The 20453-nt window shown below is 42.8% G+C and overlaps 1 protein-coding gene across 3 annotated transcripts; it reads right to left on the bottom strand.

Moving 5' to 3' along the window:
- Nucleotides 1-575: 575 nt before the first annotated feature.
- LOC111152056 (zinc finger C3HC-type containing 1) lies at nucleotides 576-20261 on the bottom strand. 3 transcript variants are annotated; one of them, XM_022510339.1, is made up of 10 exons: nucleotides 20101-20261; nucleotides 18098-18209; nucleotides 14750-14900; nucleotides 14072-14155; nucleotides 6858-6985; nucleotides 5520-5674; nucleotides 4392-4635; nucleotides 3817-4029; nucleotides 3184-3390; nucleotides 576-1013 (listed from the first exon to the last, which is right to left on the bottom strand). In XM_022510339.1, the coding sequence occupies exons 1-10, from the start codon at nucleotides 20244-20246 to the stop codon at nucleotides 945-947; spliced, it is 1509 nt and encodes a 502-aa protein (XP_022366047.1). In that variant the 5' UTR covers nucleotides 20247-20261; the 3' UTR covers nucleotides 576-944. The 3 variants fall into 3 exon arrangements, with proteins under 3 accessions (XP_022366047.1, XP_022366048.1, XP_022366049.1); XM_022510340.1 differs by lacking the exon at nucleotides 20101-20261 and adding an exon at nucleotides 19831-19982; XM_022510341.1 differs by lacking the exon at nucleotides 3817-4029 and having other exon boundaries at nucleotides 20101-20251.
- Between the last annotated feature and the right edge of the window lie 192 nt (nucleotides 20262-20453).

Below are 20453 nucleotides of genomic sequence, written 5' to 3'. Positions count from 1 at the left end.
GACTCCAAACTCAGTCACCAATGAACAAAAAGCTTCCATCCGGGGCCCAAAGTCTCATTTCTGCGAACGTCAGAGAGCTCCCCGCCAGTCGACCACTAAGGGGACCATGGAGAGTGACCATGAACTCTCAGGCCAAAGGCAAAAGAACACCCCTACAAACATAACCTGGAAACAGCTCTACTGGCCTCATAGAGGGTTGACTCAGGAGCGATAGCAACATGATGTACCCTTTTAAAAATTAGGACTGGCTCAGTCAGTTCAGCGTCTGACTCTTGATTTCGGCTCAGGTCACGATCTCGGGGTTGCAAGACCGAGCTCTGTGTAGGGCTCCGTGCTCAGAGTGCTATCTGCTTGAGATTCTCTCCCTACTCTTCCCCCACCTCCAAAAAAAGAAAAAAAAAAAAAAAAAGAAATACCTCTTTGACTAGAATCATAAATAAATTAATAAATTTTTGGCTTTGCAGCCAATCTGCAAACTGAAACCTTGATTTTGCTTAGTGCCCCCCTGGAATTTTCTCAGCGTCTGCCTTGTTTCTATCAGCCCAGACGGAAGAAGGAAGGCAGTTCTCCAGCAGTAAGAATCTTAACAAATGTTTTATTAACCCATACTGTCATATTCTCGGGATAGAAGAGTCCTCAAAACATTGCTGCATACTGAAAGAGGGTAAAAGTGCTCAAGTCCTTGGTCTTCCGTCTGGTGGAATAACCCCACACTCCTTTAACAGAAGCGGGCTTGCGGAACTCCACCTGCCCCCGCCCCAGCGTGGAGACAGCCCCTCAGTCAGACGGAGACAGTAACACTCACTGCCCTTTGCAAGGACAGGGGCTCCTAATGATTGAACCGGAACAGAGAAAAACTTAGCATCAGCTGGCCGGAAAGGAATTCAGACTTTTTTTCTCAAAGTCACTCATTCCGCTTCTCTCCAGGAAGAGCTGGAATAGCTTCAGGATGAACATAACGATTCCCACTGCCGGAATATTCGGAATACCTTCCTTGATTTCTCCGAGAGACTCTATAGGTAGAAAAGCTCATTATTAGAGATTAAATTCTTTTACAGAGATGAAGGGTGGGGTAACAGCTTTAAGGCTTGGTTTGTAAATTTCTCTCACAGGGATGGGGTCTAGGATTGAGAAAAACAAGTTAATTTTATATTATTACTTTTATTCTGTATATCTAATATACACCTAAAACCAGACTAAACATCAAAATGCCTGCATTCTACAGTCTGACTACTGCTAACACACTCTGAGCCTGTCAAACACGCCTCGAGTCCTCCCTCCAAGTATCTGCATCTGTCCTAATCTCTGTGTGTGAGGCGGACACTTGGGACCCACCATTCGTGCAGCACACGTGTTGCACTGGTTTCCATTCGTGATGCTGAACTGGCCCCAGGGCCTTATTTCTTGTGAATAAGGATTCACATTCACATGATACCTCACTGGGGTTAACAGTATAATCCAAGACCAAGGGGTAAAACAAAGTTAAATGACTCTTTCAAAGTTTAAACTATGACCCTGGACTTCTCAGCTCCATTTATAGCCGGCAGAGCTAATAATAGGAAGATTCTCACGGCCACTTGATCATGCCTATGAGGTGATCTGAGATTCTGAGAAATGGTGTTACAGGGAGACAAAGCAATGCACTAAAAGCTAAAAGTTCTCAGAGAATCAGAACACTTGGTTCCCTCTGCCTGTGAGAGTCACAATGAAGAGCACAGGGTCTCAGTGAGAATATAAATGATCATCTAGCAAGATAATCCATGAAGTTACCTCCAGTTTCGGGTATCAGAAGACATTTTCACTGTCTTCTTATCCTCTTTGTGGATGAGTGTTTCAGTAAAAGAAAAGTCCCGGGGCAGGGGCTGGGGAGAATGTGAGCTCTTACTAATGATGGAGGGGAATTTAGTGAATAGAGGGACAAAGTTAAAAGAAACTTTAGTTGAAAAAACAACATAAACTTTGTTCTAACATCAAGATCCTTTAACCAGCCTCATTAAGCTCTCAACTTTCCAGTCATAGCAGCTGTGGGAGGGTTAAAGACAAACCACCAAAAAGGATCTCAAAAGTCCTGGAACCCAGGGCCAATTATGAGGCCAACTTCTCCCACTATAAAAACAAAACAAAATGAAATGAAAAAACCACCAAAACAAAAAACCCCACAAAAATCTTGTGGGATTGCTTGTTCGTAAAACAGTGACAGAGGGCGGTCAATAAGACTCTATTTCAGGAAGATCTGGGGACAGAATATATGTGCAGACATTTGCCCTCAGATAGCTTTATGTATCTTCAAAAGTTTTTAAATTGGAAAAATGAAGATTTTTTTTTCCTGTGGAAAAACCTGGGAAGCCTTCATCTGCATTGTCTTACTAAGGGTACATATGTACATTCTCGGGCTTTTAGCAATTCTACAGTTCTGTCCAGCAGAATCCCACAAACCTGGGAGTGCTTCTTGTAAACATCTACTGGCGAGTATTATTTTACTTTGTCCTTGGACAGGACAGGGGGTCAGAAATTATTCTATTCACACCACGCTGTAAGGCCAATTTGGGAAGTAGCCAGCAGAGGAAAGAGAACCCAGTTCCCATGATCCCTTAATGCCCACCCTCCTATCACAGAGTGCACCCTCTACACAGGTGAACCCTTGTTTTCTCAGCTGTCACGATGGATTCACATCTACCCACATTCCCTAAGCAGCAGCGATCACGACTCCAACGGCTAGCTGAGGCTCAGTGCACGAGCCTGGGGCTGTGGAACAGAGCAAAGGAACATGCCCCCAGTGCAGAACGAAACTGTAATCTGGGGGTTGGAGTACAGAGCTCCCGACAGCTAAGGTCTGTCTGGCCAGGCTCCAAACCAAGTGACAGCAACTGGCAGAAAAAGCAGCTGGTCTGCAACATGAGGCCGGAGCAGCTGCCTGCCCACCCGTTCCTGTTCCGACACTCCTTCTCTACTTTGTGTCATTTTAGTTGGAGAAAAAGAATTTACCAGAATTTGAGGGAATGCCAAATGCTAACCAACTGCAGGAAGACTGAATCAGTTCCATGCCGAGTCTCTAGGACCCAACCTGAGTCTAACTTGACTTCCGAATGCTGAGGGCAGGCAGGGTGCTAATTATAGGACCGCCTCTTGTTCCTTATCCCATAAACAGCAAGGGCTGCGCACGCAGGCAGCAGCTTATCTCACCGTGGAGTCTGTTTCAGCCGGCTGGCTGGACTGCTTGTGGGCCAGGAGGATGTTCAGCACGGCCTTCCAGCCTGGCTCTGCAGCGGCACTGGCGTCTACCTCCGTTCCGCCATGTTCTCTGGTTTCCTGGCCAAGTGTGACATTCACCCACGGGCACCAGTCTCTGTGCTGAGAGGCGGGGTCAAAGAAGCTTCGGGATGAGGTATCCTGAGAGGGGGAAGAGAAACAGTGCTGATGAAGGGCGGAAGCCATGTCAATTCAGGAGTCGTCCAGTCCAGAATCTCACAACTGCCCCCATTTCCAATTTGATGTTCTCCTTTAAACACTGCCTATGTCATGCCAACTCTCTTTATAAATACTTTCATTCCCTCTGTGTTAAACCAACAGTACGTGGTCAGGTCTGTTTCCCTGATCTCACTGCCATCCCCGTGGGTCTGAAATATTTACTACCTCTCTGGAATCCACTGCAAAGATGTGGCATCCAACCGTAGCTGTCCCACCTTGAGACTTAGTTCACGTTATCCCCTTAGAGTCACACGCCCCAGGAAGGGATCCTGCCTGCTTCCCTGTGCTACACGTGGGGGCCTGGCATGCTGCTTGTGCGCAAGGACTTCTACACGTAGGTGGACCCACCGAGCTGCTGGAAGAGCAGAGGCGAGCGCGCTTGGCTCTCCGGAGAGGGCTTGACGGCACCTCCAGGCCAGTGCTGTCTCCCGTTCCCATGCTGCGGGTCACCGGCCGGCTTCTCGTGGTGGGGCTGGCGGACTCTGGCTCAGGACGGTCGACGGGACTGGAAGAGTCCCAGCTCCGAGTTCGGGAGATGACGGGACCAGGGCTCCTTTCGGCCTGAAGGAAAGAAGAAGTAACAGTAGTACACAGATGACATAAAAGATAAGGGTCAGAAGATGACATAACGGATAATGGTCAGTTTTCTTAGAAGCAGGTGAAAGCCAAGGCTTTACAGTTTAAACTCTTAAGAATTTACCTTCTGAACTGTCAACAAAACTAAACTCTCCCAAAAAATCATCGATTTTGATACAAAATCATGAATTTAGCTTCTGCACTGCAACTGGCTCAGAAAAACACGAGGTTTTTTGATCAATGTGGTCAGAAATGAAGCCCACCCGCCTCAGGTCATCTCTGACTTCTCCGCCACTTCTGGCAAGAGTGCTACAAAGGCCACCTGAGCAAGCCAGTTAAGTCCATACCTGCTCTGAGCCAGGGGAACACGTGGCATCCTGGCTCCGGGTCATCATCCTCCGAGGAGACTCGGGCACAAGAGGGAAGCGCTCCGGCTTCCCCTCAGGGCCTGGGAGGGGAGAGCTGGTCAGGCCCAAAGACGCATCCAGGTCTGTCATGGAGGACTCAATCTGCTGGAAGCCCCAGAGCCCCACCTTCCTCATACACTGTGAACAGCTTATCAGGGAGAGCTGCAGGGGTTCCAAAGAAGAACTAGGCAGGAACAGAAAAGAGAGTTTTCTCTAAGGGTAACATTTCCAAGGGACTAAGTGTAATCATTCATGAGAATGCTTTGTCTTGCCAAACAAAGCTCTGGAACAGCCCAGTGGACTGGGAATCATGTCATCTCAGGCCCCCAACTCCATCGTCTCTCACAAAGTTCCTAGAGAAAGATCTAAGGGTCTTGGTGTAACCTCTAAGGCAAGACTATCTTGAAGGTTATGTTTTATAAATTTCTCCTATTCCTTTTGAAACATTTTCCTTTTAAATGAAAAATATTCCTTAATCTATCAAAGAAAGTATATTTAAAGTAAATCTAGACTGGTTCCTTTCTTTCTTTCCTTCTTTTTTTGTTGTTAAATATTTTATTTTTAAGTCATCTCTACATCCAACCTGGGGCTCAAACTCACAACCCTGAGATAAGTCAGTCAGTGCTCCACCGCCTGAGCCAGCCAGGTCCCCCCCTGCACCTCCCTTCCCTGGTTCCAGAGAGAGTCTAAGCCAAATTGAGCAACTAGAATGGGAACACCAACATGGGGGCCTGAGGACTCCAGCTGGCATTTCCTTTGGTAGTTTTTATGAATTCAACAGATTTTTCTTCCTTTCTATAGACAGAAAGGAGCTTCACTGTTTCCAAGAGCACAGATTCTCAGCTGGGACAGTGAAGAAAAAAAAAACCAAACCAAAGTTCAGGTGTATCCAAGAATTCCTGAGTTCGAATTCTATTAGTGATTCTTACTGTCCCCTCGCCACTTGCTCAGGTTTTGTCTGTTTTTCTGACAGGAAACATCATGGGACCTCCAATACTATTAGTGACTGATGTATGCCAGTGTATGATGCTGTCAGGGCTCATGTGCCCTGCAAAGTCACCGACTAACCTACACGCCCAGCCGCACAGAGAGAGGACACAGGCAGTGACGTGGACTTGGATGTCTGAGCCTAATTTGCTTGCAGTTTTTTTCTCATCAGTTCGGTGGTCAAGTTCATCTTCAAGCAGGTGCAGGAGAAGACTGATCTTGTCTTCTGTCAAGCACTACAATGGAACCAAGGTAACAAACTGAAATTTCCAACCACAAAAATCACAAATGAGGATATTATCTAGACGATATAAGGCAAAAATCATGAAGGAAATCCCAGACACAAAGACAATTCTCTTCACTACGGAAGGCTCACTTTTAGGACAGGGATAAGGTTATAGACAGAAGCTTTCTGAATTGCCCTGCATCTGCTGACTGAGAAAGGTAGCAGTTGTCCTAGAACTACCAAATCTTTTCTTAGTTCTAATTTGTTTTCAATTTACCAATTGCAGATTTTCTCTGAAACCTATAAACTTCTACACATTACTATTTATATCTTAACCTTACACTGGATTTACTTCTTGACAGAACAAGAGAGCTTGCCAAGGTCTTTATTTTTGTTCTAAGAATAATAAAGAACTGACAAGGGGAACAGAAAAGCTGCCTTGGCTAGGGACAAGGGACATTTAAAATAGGCACAGAGTTGGGGCACCTGGGTGGCTAAGTTGGTTGAGTGCCCGACTCTTGGTTTTGGCTTGGGGCATGATCTTGGGGTCTTGAGTTCGAGCCTGGTGCTCAGCAAGGAGTCTGCTTGGGACTCTCTCTTCCCCCTGCCCCTCCCCCCATGCTCTCTGTCTAAAATAAAGAAATAAATCTTAAATAAATAAATAACAGAAGTTAAACTTTGGCTAAAATCCAAACAGCCTCTCAACTTGAAGAAGCAAAATAATAGCTTCTATTTCCCATAGTAAAGCTTGTCTTTGGTGTGTCTACAGGGTGAGGAAACGGGACACTAGATATTCAGTTTCAAAGTCACATGGGCCAGAGCATTTCTAATTTCCATTCACAGGGGAGAAGGGAGTTTGTAACTTCTCCTGTAGTATTTTCTTTGGGAAATGATATGCAATAAACCATACGAGGTCACATTTCAGTATCTTCTGTTAAATAGTTTAAGTAACAAATCAGGATAAAATTGAACGTAATGCCATTTAAAGAAGCCTATCTAGAAGTTTCAATGGATCGCATTTACTTAATCTCTCCATAGTTGCCCTTCTGGTGGAGATTGGAAAAGGTCAGTTGAGGGACAAACAACTAGTTCTCTTCATAACAATCTAAATCCTCTGTCATGTAAAGAAATCCTTCATGTACAAATGGCAGTGACAACTGAAGGCCACTGTAGGCTAGCCAAGAAAAACTCACCATAGTTTTCAAGTCCTCTGGCCTCAAGGAAGGAAGCTGGAGGTCCAAGTGACAAAGGCTTTGAAAACGATCTAGAAATTCACTAACAAGAATAGCAGGTTCATCCAATGGCAACATCCCAAATCGATCTGTAGACAAAGTACACTGGAAGATCATTTGGTGTAAATTGTAAAAAATAAAAGATGTATATAAAACAATATGGGACAGGTACCAATAAAATTGATAAAATATTTGAAGGCGAGTAGGGTTTCTCAGAAGCAGTCAGGCTAAGCTGAATTAGAAGACCAACAACAGTGTGTAAAAGCTAAGTCTCAAAGGAAGGGCCCAGGTGGGGAATTCTACATAGCTTCACGGGACTGGGACAAAATGTGCCTATAGAAAGGAGCAGAAGATGGGGTTAAAGTGTAGAGAGTAACTAGACCACAACTTTACTAACATATGTGATGAGAAATTACTGAAAGTTTTTTTTTAATTTCACATAATTTTAAAAAATATTCTATTTGTTTATTTATTTATTTAATATTTTATTTATTTGTCAGCAAGAGCTTGAATGTGCACAAGTAGGAGGAGTGGCAGGTAGAGGGAGAAGCAGGCTCCCCCCTGAGCAAGAAGGCCAATGCGGGACTTGATTCCAGGTCACTGGGATCATCACCCCTGAAAGAGTGATATTATAGACAATATGCATTAGTTTAGAGTAGAGATTGTAAGGGGTCAGTCAGGATGCAAAAAAATAAGCTTAGCAGACATTAAAGTGATTTAAGGTAATAATCCCTGTAAGACAGCAGTGGCAGAAGGATGGAGAGAAGGAACATCAATGTTACAAAGCTCTTACTGACCGGGCAGGTGGCGGATGGGTACCTGGGTGATGGGCAGTAAGGGGGGTACATGATGGAATGCGCACTGGGTGTTAAAGGCAACTGATGAATCACTGACCTCTATCTCTGAAACTAATGATTCACTGTTTGTTAATTAATTGAATTTAAATTTTAAAAAAGTACCCAGTGCGACAGATATTATTATCATACAAATTCTACAGATGAGGAATCCAAGGAATATGAAAGTAACATACCCAGGTCTCATTACCAGTGAGTGACCAAAAGCTCCTGCTTTTACAGAGTTTCTATTACAGCACTTGCCAGTTCTTTCTAGTCTTCAACAGTACTAGGGAATTCCTAGTTTCTTTTATTATTTTTTTTTTAAGATTTTACTTTTATTTATTTGACAGAGAAATCACAAGTAGGCAGAGAGGCAGGCAGGGAAGCAGGCTCCATGCTAAGCAGAGAGCCTGACTCGGGGCTCGATCTCAGGACCCTGAGATCATGACCTGAGCTGAAGGCAGAAGCTTTAACCCACTGAGCCACCCAGGCGCCCCGAATTCCTAGTTTCTTATAGCTCTACTTTTGTTTTGTTGTTACCCTTTGTTTTGTTGTTACCCTTTTGTTACTAAATATTTCATATACATAGACTTTTTCCCCCAACAATATCTAAGCTCCTAAAACAGGGATCAAGCTGTCTGGACCCTTGTGTCCAGCAAAAACCTAATATTGTATTTTAGGCAATAGCTTTAAAACTATAGTTATGACCCCTTCTTAGGTTCTGAAATCAGTTTATCATTTACCTAATTTATAAACCAGTTATTTTAACGAAACAGAATGCAATAACATTAAACTGTGGCATGTCCATACGATATATTATCCAGCAATGAAAAAAGGTGAATTCTAGAAGACACTGAGGAACCTTAAATATATAGTGCTATGTAGAGAGAAGCGAGTCTGAAAAGCTGCATGCTGTGGGATTCCAACTATATGACATTCTGGAAACAGTAAAACTATGGAGACAGTAAAATGATCAGTGGTTGCCAGGGATTCAGGGGGAGGGGAGGAGAGAGTGATGAACAGGTATAGCACAGGGGATTTTCAGGGCAGTGAGGCAGTTCTATATGATAATGTCATGGTGGATACGGGTCATTATATACTTGTCAAAATTCACTGAAAGTACAACAGAGTGAACCCTAATGTCTACCACTGACTTTAGTTAATAAAGATATTTGTTTGGGGCGGCTGGGTGACTCAGTGGGTTAAGCCTCTGCCTTTGGCCCAGGTCATGATCTCAGGGTCCTGGGATTGAGCCCCACATTGGGCTCTCTGCCGGGCAGGGAGCCGGCTTCTCCCTCTCTCTGCCTGCCTCTCTGCCTACTTGTGATATCTCTCTCTCTCAAATAAATAAATAAATAATTTTTTAAAAAGTAATTAAAAAAATATATTTATTAATTAAAAAAAGTTAGAATCTGCTAAAAAAACTTTTAATGATCAATGAAACCTCATACTGTAAGAAAAATAGGGTACAGTAATATACAGCATTAAATTGGGAAAATGAATACAAACTCATGATATTAAATAGAAATCTAGCGGTGACAGTTTCACGAGCATACAAATACGTTGGAACTTACCAAACTGTACCTCTAAATATGCGCAGCTTATTTTATGTCAATTATCCCTCAACCGTAAGTATGCTTTAAAAAAAAAAGAAAGGAAAAAATCTCTTTTCTAGTTTTGTTCTTAAGAGGTACAAAAGCAGTAAAAATAGCACTTTTATTCACATTTATTATATCATTAGCAACCAGATTTTGGTCTCTAATGTTATTAAATATTCTGAAACTATCTTTTTAAAAGATTTTATTTATTTATATGGCAGAGAGAGATACAGCGAGATAGGGAACACAAGCAGGGGGAGTGGGAGACGGAGAAGCAGGCTTCCTGCAGAGCATGGAGCCCAATTTGGGGCTCGATCCCAGGGCCCTGGGATCATAACCCTGGGATCATAACCTGAGCCGCAGGCAGACGCTTAACGACTGAGCCACCCAGGTGCCCCAAATATTCTCAAATTATTAAAAGTTGTTGCAAGTAACCAAATATGTCAAGACACTTGCCATCAATTTAAAAAGATATATCATTTTACTAGCAAAGTCCAATTATAAAAAAAACTACAACCAACAAAAAAGATATGGATTTTAAAAAATCAAGTGAAGGGGCACCAAGGTGGCTTAGTGCGTTGAGTGTCCAACTGTTTTTTTTTTTTTTTAGATATTATTTATTTGACAGAGAGAGACACAGTGAGAGAGGGAACACAAGCAGGGGTGGAGTGGGAGGAGAAGCTGGCTTCCAGCCGGGCGGGGAGCCTGATGCGGGGCTCAATCCCAGGACCCTGGGATCATGACCTACTAATGACTGAACCACCCAGGCACCCCGAGTGTCCAGCTCTTGGTTTCGGCCCAGGTCATGATCTCAGGGTTGTGAGACCAAGCCCCAGGTTGGGCTCCCTGCTCCGCGGGGGAGTCTGCTTGAGATTCTTTCCCCCTTCTCCTCCCTCTTCCTCTGCTCCTACCCCTGCTCTCTGTCTTCTCTCTCTCTCTCAAAATAAATAAATAAATAAATAAATAAATAAAAAACAAACAAACAAAAATCTTTAAAAAAATAAATAAAAATTAAAAAATAAAACAAAAAATCAAGTGAGGTTTAACAATAAGAAGGAAACATGTTCTGATGACCAGTGGCTCTGGTTTGACAAAACTTTGGAGAAAAAACCAGGTACCAACATCTTTCTGGTCACTTTCCAATTTACGGTTTGGTCTGATTCCTACAATCCTAAGAAAATATTAGTAAAAATTGATGAAGGCAAAAGAGCAATGAAGATTTTAAACCCACCATGAAAATGTTTTAACATAAGTCAAAATTTATGTTTCATAATTAACATATGTGAGTATTTTGTCTACTTCAGTGTTTGATGTGTTCAAAATAATCAGTCCAGTAAATTAGTAATTATAAATTAAAATGTTTAAAGGGATTTAATTTAGGTTGGTAAATGTTAGAAAAAAATTACTTCAAAATTGTATTTATTAGATATGCTTAATAAATGTAAGCATTAAAGTATAAATAGTTGTAGGTTTCCTCTCTTCACACTAAAGTCTCTGGAAAGAAAAAAAACCAAGGGTGGTATATTGAAAGGTCACATTTGAGATCTATTTGGGAGGTAGAATGCACAGGAGTGGGTGGCGATGATAGATAGAGAAGGGCATCTAAGGGGATGTCCAGGTTTCTGGCTAGGGTAACTTGGGGGAGTGGGGTCAGTGCCATTTAAGATGGAGAAAATATATGAGAAGTAAGGTTTAGGTCTAAAATGAAGACTTCAGTTTTGTATATATTGAGTTCCAGGTGCCTACAAGTCATTACATGAAAATGTTTAGAAGGTAGTTGAAAATGAGTCCAGCTCAAAAGAAAAGTCAGGGGGCACCTGGGTGGCTCAGTGGGTTAAAGCCTCTGCCTTCAGCTTAGGTCATGATACCAGGGTCCTGGGATTGAGCCCCGAGTCGGGCTCTCTGCTCTGCGGGGAGCCTGCTTCCCCCTCTCTCTCTGCCTGCCTCTCTGCCTACTTGTGATCTGTCTGACAAAAAAAAAAAAAAAAAAAAAAGTCAGGATAGGAGTTAGAGGTTGGCAAGGAGGTGGACCAAGAAATCATAGTATATAGTAATAAGAGTTGGGAACCACCAACAGAGTCCTGGGCAGATCCTAAAAACCTGGACTGGGTATACTGGGAGGATTTACATCCTCATGGGACTGAGGTCAGTCCTACTACACAGTGAAATAGCTAGGCCAACAGCAGAATCTCCTTGTTACACATCATCTTCACTTTAAGAACGTTATTCCTTAATAGTCCCTTTTTATCTTCCCTTCATTATCAGCAAATGGCACTCTATAGATACTTTCAATCTCTCTCTTTTTTATTTTTTTAAAAGATTTTATTTAGGGACGCCTGGGTGGCTCAGTTGGCTAAGCGGCTGCCTTCGGCTCAGGTCATGATCCCAGCGTCCTGGGATCAAGTCCCACATCAGGCTCCTTGCTCAGCAGGGAGCCTGCTTCTCCCTCTGCCTCTGCCTACCACTCTGTCTGCCTGTGCTTGCTCTCTCTGACAAATAAAAAAAAAAAAAAAAAAAAAAGATTTTATTTATTTATTTGACAGAGAGAGAGAGAGTGAGAGAGGGAACACAAGCAGAGGGAGTGGGGAGGGAAAAACAGGCTTCCTGATGAGCAGGGAGCCCGACAAGGAGCTCGATCCTGGGACCCCAGGATCATGACTCAAGCCAAAGGCAGAGACCTAATGACTGAGTCACCCAGGCGCCCCCTCTCTTTTTTTTAAAGATTTTATTTATTTATTTGAGAGAGAGTGAGCAACAGAGAGAGCACGAGCAGGGGCAGAGGGAGGGAGAGGGAGAAGAGGACTCCCTGCTGAGCAGAAACCCCAACTCAGGGCTTGATCCCAGGACCCTAAGATCATGACCTGAGCCAAAGGCAGACACCCAACTGACTGAGCCACCCAGGCGCCCCCACTTCCAATCTATTTCTTCCTCTTAGTGGTCATTCATGGAATATTCCCAGGCATCAGTGACCCTGGAATTGGCCTGAGCTGTTCGACTGAAACAAAAGGTAGACCTACATGGCACTAATGTCTGCAGGCATGAAGTTTTGCCCCTGGTCTTGGTGAGCCCTCTGGAGGGCTCTGCTGTGGAGGCTGGTTACTCAGCAGGAATAAGCTTATGTGACCAGTAAAAGATATATTTATTTATTTTAAAAAGATTTATTGAGAGAGATAGCAGGGTGGGGGCGGGTAGAGGGAGAGAGAATCTCAAGCAGACTCTGTGCTGAGCGCTAAGCTGACACAGGGCTTGAACTCACGACCCTGAGATCACAAGCTGAGCCAAAACCAAGAGTCTGATGCCCAGCCAACTGTGCCACTCAGGTGTCCCAACCAGTGAAATATTTAAAAATCCCACTTGCTGGGGTGTCTGGGTGGTTCGGTCAATTAAGTACCTGATTCTTGATTTCAGCTCAGGTCATGATCTTAGGCTCATGGGATCAAGCCCTGCATTAGGCTCCATACTCAGTGGGAGTCTGCTAGAAGGTTCTCTCCCTCTACCCGCCTCCCCACTCATGCATACACTTTCGCTCTCTCTCTCTAAAATGGGTAAATAAATCTTTTTTAAAAAAAATCCCACTTGTTACTACATTTTGGACTTTTTGTGCATACAAACACTTAAAGGCCAAGAGCTTTTAAGGGTACAGACACGATTAAAAATAACTAAAATAACTTCAAAATATATAAAAACATTAGCAACTGCATCACCTTACTATTTTTCACAGAACAAGTTTTTTTTTTTTTTTTTTTAAAGATTTTATTTATTTATTTGACAGACAGAGATCACAAGTAGGCAGAGAGGCAGGCAGGGTGGGGGGGAAGCAGTCTCACTGCTGAGCAGGGAGCCTGATGCGGGGTCGATCCCAGGACCCTGGGATCATGACCTGAGCCAAGGCAGAGGCTTTAACTCACCGAGCCACCCAGGCGCCCCCACAGAACAAGTTCTAAATCAAGATCTGAAGATCAGTAACAAAGGAGCTATCATATATCTTATAAGGCAGAGCATTCTAGAGTGTGAGGCTTCATAAACCTGCTGTGTCTCTTAGCCTAAGTATAAATTTTGGAATCATAAAGAAAACATACCCTGATGTTAGTTTCCTAGAATACATAGTCAGGTTCACTCTAAAGTAGCTTAGTTCTAAAAAAAAAGTAACGACTGAAGTTAATAATTAGAGTGAAGACAATCACAAAGTCACCAGATTCAAGGGAGTGTGCCTTCCAAGGCCCTTCTACAGGCAGTCTTTGGCTTCAGAGCTGTTGTCACAATGTGTCATTTCACTGTGATAAACTGTGTGTAATCACTCTCATTTGGCTTCCTGTGAGTCTGCTTTAGCAACGGAACCCCCTTTAACTGCCACCATTAGTGCACCAAAGGAAGCCTGGGGAGAACATGAGATTGCTTGCTATGGTGGGAAAAGCAGACAGTTTGAAATCAGATAAAACCATTGTTTTGCCTCCTCACCAGTTGATTCTGTTTCCTCACCCCCAAACTGGGCTGAGAATCTAGCTCCCAGGGCCCCTGTGAGAATTATGAGGGATAATGTCTACATGGCTGAGCTGTTGGCATGCTGACAGCCTATAATAAAACTTAGTAATAACAAGTGGATGAATGTAAGTTCTTGAAAAGCACAAATAGAAAGGAAGAAAAGAAACCTCAAAGACTAGATTTTCACAAAGATATAGGCAATACTAGAAATGCAATAACCAAGAAGACATGGTAAATGGGAGATCCTGGAAATGAGTACCTGGGGAGGGGCTGTCTGGCCAGAAACAGAACTTCTCGTGGGCGGTGCACAAGGCTTTCTTCAGCTCAGCACATCGGTCCTTATCTGAAACCCACAAAGGGAGTACTGCCTTAGAAAACGTTATATAGATTCAAAATCAAATGGCCAAGAACTTTTAAGAATATAGACAGAATTAAAAACAAAAATGACTAAGATAATGTTAAAAGATATGAAAATATTAGCACTGTATAATCTTAATATTTTTCACAGAACAAGTTCTAGAGCAAGATCCTAAGATCAAGAACAAAGGAGATAGCATGTACCTTATAAGGCAGGGTATTTCCAAGCACCAGGCTTCATCAAAGTGCCTTGTCTCTTTGTCTGAGTATATATTTTGGAACCATAAAGTAAACATACCCTGCTGTTAGTTCCTCAGAATGCGTAAAGTCAGGTTCACTCTAAAATAGCTTCGTTTTAAAAAAAAAAAAAAAAAAAGTAGTAACTGAAGCTAATAATTAAGATGAAGACAATCACAAATTCACCTTGATCTATGAGACAGTACATATTCTTCGATCAAACACAGGTGACTGGGTTTTTTTTGTTTTTTTATTTTTTTTGTTTTTGTGACTGGTCTTTCAGGAAAAATTCATCTAGTATCTGTGAACATGGAGGAAAGTATAATTTGTGCTTTATACTTACATCGGTCAAAATCAAAAGCTGGTTGTAAACTGGCACAGAGAAAAGCCTGGCAGCTGGAGCACTTCAGCATGTCGCACTCCACTGTGACCCAGCCGTATTTCGCACAGACGAGTGGAGACAGCTCGGAGGGCTTACCTGCCCATCTCAGAGAGTATTCACGTTAAGAAAAACAATGCTGCAGGTATATTAAAATGAGTAAGTCAGAAATTAAAACTTTAACTCATTCTTTTGTATATACGGGGATAAACAGATTAAGAGGAAAAGCACTAAGAAAAGGGTGAAAAAACTATTTTTATTTATTTATTTTTATTTATTTATTTTTAAAGATTTTATTTATTTATTTGACAGAGATCACAAGTAGGCAGAGAGGCAGGCAGAGAGAGGCATGGAAGCAGGCTCCCCGCGGAGCAGAGAGCCCGATGCGGGGCTCGATCCCAGGATCCTGGGATCATGACCTGAGCTGAAGGCAGAGGCTTTAATCCACTGAGCCACCCAGGTGCCCCGAAAAAACTATTTTTAAAGCACACGTACTTCACAGAATAATGAAAGTTGTTTGAAAAATGAACAGAGGGGAACAATTATGATTTTTTTCTCTACAAAGCCCTGTGTATTTTATATGTTCAAAATGTAGGAATTTGAAAATATTTCAATTTCAGCAAAAGAGGAAAGCTAGAAAACAGAATTTAGATATGAACGTTAAAGGGCTCCATGCTGGGAGTCTACTTAAAAAAAATAGTAAGTAAATAAATAAATAAAATTAAAATAAAAGCAACAGAATTACTTAACCAGCTGTGTTACATAAATGACTGTCACATCTAAAGTGGTGATCAATTCATATCCGCCGAAAACGAAAAAGACCCAAAGAAAATGGTTCTAAGTACCAAGCAAAAATCAGGAATTATGGGTGCCTGAGTGGCTCAGTCAGTTAAGTGTCTGCCTTTGGCTCAGGTCATGATCTCAGGGTCCTGGGGTTGAACCCCATGTCGGGCCCCCTGGAGCCTGCTTCTCACTCTCCCTCTGCCCCTACCCCTGCTTGTGCTTGCTTTCTCCCTCTTTCAAATAAATAAATAAAATCTTTAAAAAAATTATGATTAAAAAATCAGGAATTATTCCAAGGAGCAGCAGTAGAAGGATGTTCAAAATACCTTCCTCTTCCTGAGCAATTTATTCATAAAGCCATCAAGTGGTGAGCAAGGAGGACAGCCAGGAGGGTGAGGGGAGGCAGCTCAGTGCCAGGTGTCAGTACCCAAGGTGGGTAAAAGGGGCTGCTCACCTTGAGGTGTTGAAGCCAAGTAGGGTGGAAAGAACATCCCCATGGGGCCCCCACTTACCAAATCAGGGGTCACTGGAGTATCAAAATATATCATGAGAGTAATGGATTATAACCCACTAAATAAAAAAAGCAGCCCAAGCTGCTATGAATAAATTACTACTTAACAAAGTTTGATGAGGAATGGGATATTTGCATAGTTTCAAAGCACCTCTGCACAAACACTTTTTTTAATTACAAAGAAAGAAGAGAGTTACTTTACCATGGAAAAGATGGACAGACAGTCCCTGAATCAAGTGAACTAAGGAATCACTGCCAGGAAAGGGATAAGTCAAAATCGTTGTGCTACGTGATGAGATGCAATGAGGACACAGCGCCATTCTGGGAGGCTCCTACACTACCTGAATCTAACTGGAAGGAAAGAGCAGACGGATGGGAGCGACACTCAACAAAACAATGGGACTGTCATCTTCAAAAGCATCACAATCATGAAACTCAAGGAAAAACAGGAATCTCAACTGGTTCCTTTTGTTAAAAAGAATATTACTAGGACAACTGTTGAAATGACTAGAAGCTGAGGGTTAGATGGCAGTAATTTATTAAGTGAAACTTCCTGATTTTGATGGCTGTGTTGCAGTTATGTAGGAAAAAGTCCTTATTTGTAGGAAAACATTTGGGGGTAGTGAGGGATCACTCTGGCAACTTACAAGTAGCTCAGAAAGGAAGTTTTTTGTAACCCGTGCAACAAAGTCTGCAAGTCGGTAATCATTTCATATTTTTGAAAAAAATCACTCTAGTGAATAAAGGGCAAAAGTGATGGGAGGTCACCTCTGAGATCAGGTCACAAAGAGTCTAGCTTCTTTCACGCTCTCTCTCCCTTGCTCACTCTGATGGAAGCCAGCTGCCATATTGTGAAATGTCTGTGTGGAGAGACCCATTTTGCAAGGAACGTAGGGAGGTCTCTAGCCAACAGCCACTACAGACCTGAAGCCCTCAGTCCAACAGACACGTGAGTGAGCCTGGAAGTACATCTTTTCCTAGTGGAGCTTGAAGATGACTACAGGTCAACTGTCATCTCGACTGCAGCCTGTGAGAGACCCTAAACTAGAGGATCCAACCAACATTCCTGACCCACAGAAATTGTGACGTAAGTGGTTGGTTGTTTTAAACCACTAAGCTGTAGTGTAATTTCGTTATGTAATAATAGATAATATACAGAGGGAAATTCAGAAAGAGGAAGTGTAGTAGGCAGTCTCAAAAAACATTAGGTTTTGGGGCGCCTGGGTGGCTCAGTGGGTTAAAGCCTCTGCCTTCGGCTTGGGTCATGATCTCACGGTCCTGGGATCGAGCCCCATATCGGGCTCTCTGCTCGGCGGGGAGCCTGCTTCCTCCAGCCCCCGCCCCTGCCTGCCTCTCTGCCTACTTGTGATCTCTGTCTGTAAATAAATAAATAAAATCTTTAAAAAAAAACAAAACAAAACATTAGGTTTAGGTACCAATAGCCTTACGCTGTAACCCTGGCTCTGCCATTTGCCAGCAGCTTGACCAGAGGCAAGTCACATAACCTACCCAAAACTGTTTCCTCTTCTGTAAATAAGTATAATAATAATAATACTTATTTTCACAGGCTTAAGGGGACGATCGAATGTGATAATATATGTGAAAACATGTTACATTAAAGTGTTAAGTTATTATTATTTCTTCTGCTCTCAAGCTCTTAGTGTTTTCTTCTGTGAAAAGGTCAGGTCATCTCAACACTTGTTTGTAGTCAAAAGACCGAGAAGCGATGTCAGGTCATCTCAAATATTCCTTTGAGGAATAACATTTTATGATGCTAATTTTCCTATAAAATTTCCTACCAAATTATCTTTTTTCAAAATTTTAACTAGTCTCCATGCCCAGCATGGGACTTGAACTCACAACCCTGACACTGAGAATTGCATGCTCTACCAACTGGGCCAGCCAGTCGCCCCTTACCAAGTTTAATTCTTGAATTTAAAACATCAGAATAAGGGGAGGAGTAACAGTTCCAGGAGCAGGGAGAAAGTGCGGCTCACACGACCAAGAAAAAAGGATATAGAAAACGTTTCCACTCTGCTAAAGAAGGCTTCTTTGCTTGTAGATTCCAATGGAGGCTGTTCTGCTTGGGGCGATCCATTAACTGACTGGAATGTGGCAGATGTGTCCTTCCTAAAATAAAGTGGCAGAGCTCTTGGTAATCCTTCCAGAGCATCACTTTGTCCAAACATTTTGCACCTCACTTTGTGGCACATCATAGCATCAATCATGCCACACTAGATTTTAACCTTTCTAAAAATCATTTCAGTTATGTCATTCCTCTGCTTAAAATTATCAATGGTCACAGACCTGTACCCCTGGGGATAAAAATATATTATATGTTTATAAAAAATAAAATTAAAAAAAAAATTATCAATGGTTTCACAATACTTACTAAATAGAATCCACATTGTTCAGTCTGGCATTCAAATCTCTTTACAGTTTGGCCATACCTACTAATCTATACCAGCAAACTGTTCTAGCTCACTCACTGGTCTCCAATAGTATTTCACACAATTTCAGTAAACACAAAATTAGACGCAAGGCTTCTATGCGTTATACAATTTGAGCCACCTTAGAAATTTAACTCTTTTAACACAGGGAGAATAATTTTGATATTTCTACCTGGGTCGGCTCTTGGTACCCATTCTCCCAAAAAAGAACTAATCTGAAAATTCAAATCAAAGTAAAGATGTTTAGCAGTGCCTGGGTGGCTCAGTTGGTTAAAAGTCATGGGATCCAGCCCCGGATCGGGCCTCTCTGCTCTGAGGGCAACCTGCTTTTCCCTCTCCCTGCCACGCCCCCCACTTGTGCTCTCTCTGTCATATAACTAAATAAAATCTTAAAAAAAAAAAAAAAAAAGTAAAGATCTTCAGGCAATTTCATGAAAAATATTCAGGGAGAAAAACCCCAACAAAACAATTATCTTATTTTCAGTGAAAGGTATTTCAACAGCGTGTGGGAGAGGGAGGAACTATTGAGGACAAAAGTCATTTTAATAAAGAAAGGGTGACACCAACTACTATAACTCAAAAGAAATAAACTCAAAGACTCTTTCACGGAGAGTCAGAGAGCCTCAGGGAGGTGTGGTTCTTTAAAGAAATTGAGAGGATCCATAAACTTGGATGAGAAAAAAAGTGACATTTATGTTACTAACCTCTAACTGAAATTTAGCATTTCCTTCAATTATGAATGAAAGTAATAAGAAAAACCCCACAAAATATAGTAGCATCAGCAGTACCTGTGAGTATGTAACCAATGGAAATCAGGTATTTTGTCACCACATTAAGGTTGTACGTCTGAAATGTCATTTATGCTTATGATTACTTCAAAATTATGGTAGATCGCAGACATTCCTAGATGTTAATTAACTCTTTAATAATGAACCATGTTACTGCATCACTTTTTATTGTTTTATTTTTTAAAAAGACTTTATTTATTTGAGAAAGAGCACGCACAAGCTGCGGGGAGGGGCAGAGGGACAAGGAGAAGCAGCCTCCCCTCCCAGCAACGGACCCTGGGACCACCACCCCAGGAGAAGGCAGGCGCTTTAACCGACTGAGCCACCCAGGCACCCCACTGCATCACTTTTTAAATTCTACTATCTTGATAACTGCATTACAACGTAACTGTTTTTTTTTATAATCCCATGTAATTCACTTCATACACTTAAAAATATTCTGAGAAGGGGTTCATAAGCTTTATCAGGCTGCCAAAGGTGTCTAAGGCTCAAGAAAAGCTGAAGAAACCCAACTGAGATGTCAGGTGCATATTCAGTTAGCGGTCCTCTTTTTTATCTCCTTCCCTCCAAAAACTGGGGACAAAATTCCGCGCGTGGTGTGGAAGGCAGTACATCCCGAGAAGATTAAAGCCGAATAAATGTAGGAAACCCATTCTCCTTCACAGTCCGGGACGTAGCCAACCCCGCCAGCCGAGTAGCACCCAGGGGATCCCCCCAGGCCTGCGTTCCCCAAACCCTGTCCAATCCGCCGGCGCCGGAGCCACGATGGACTCGCGAACTCACGCTTCCGCGCCTCCCTCTTCCGGGGCAATCCCCTCATCTATCAGCTGCCGGACTTTCTGGGGCGTCCCTTCTGGGGAGCGAACAACTGCACCCCAATTCTTTTCAACCCCCGCAGCAAAAGCTTGCCCCTCACTGGGCGCCGCCATCTTGGTCCGTTGCCGACTTGCTTCCCCGCGGGTTTGAAGGCTCAGGAACTTCCGTTCTGCGCGGTTAAGACCCTCCTCCCGAGGCGCGGTCCCGCGCGTTTACCCACGCGACTCGGAGAATCTGACCGCGAGGCCTACTCCTTCGTGGCCATCTTAGAACTAGGTAAACCCTCATTTTAGAATGAGGTAAACCACCACGGGAGGCCC

This window comes from Enhydra lutris, unplaced genomic scaffold (assembly GCF_002288905.1).
Source record: "Enhydra lutris kenyoni isolate GAN:26980312 unplaced genomic scaffold, ASM228890v2 scaffoldscaffold27, whole genome shotgun sequence".
Lineage (NCBI taxonomy): Eukaryota > Metazoa > Chordata > Mammalia > Carnivora > Mustelidae > Enhydra > Enhydra lutris.
The sequence above is the reverse complement of the archived record's forward strand: the minus strand, read 5'-3'. Positions and strand labels throughout refer to the sequence as shown.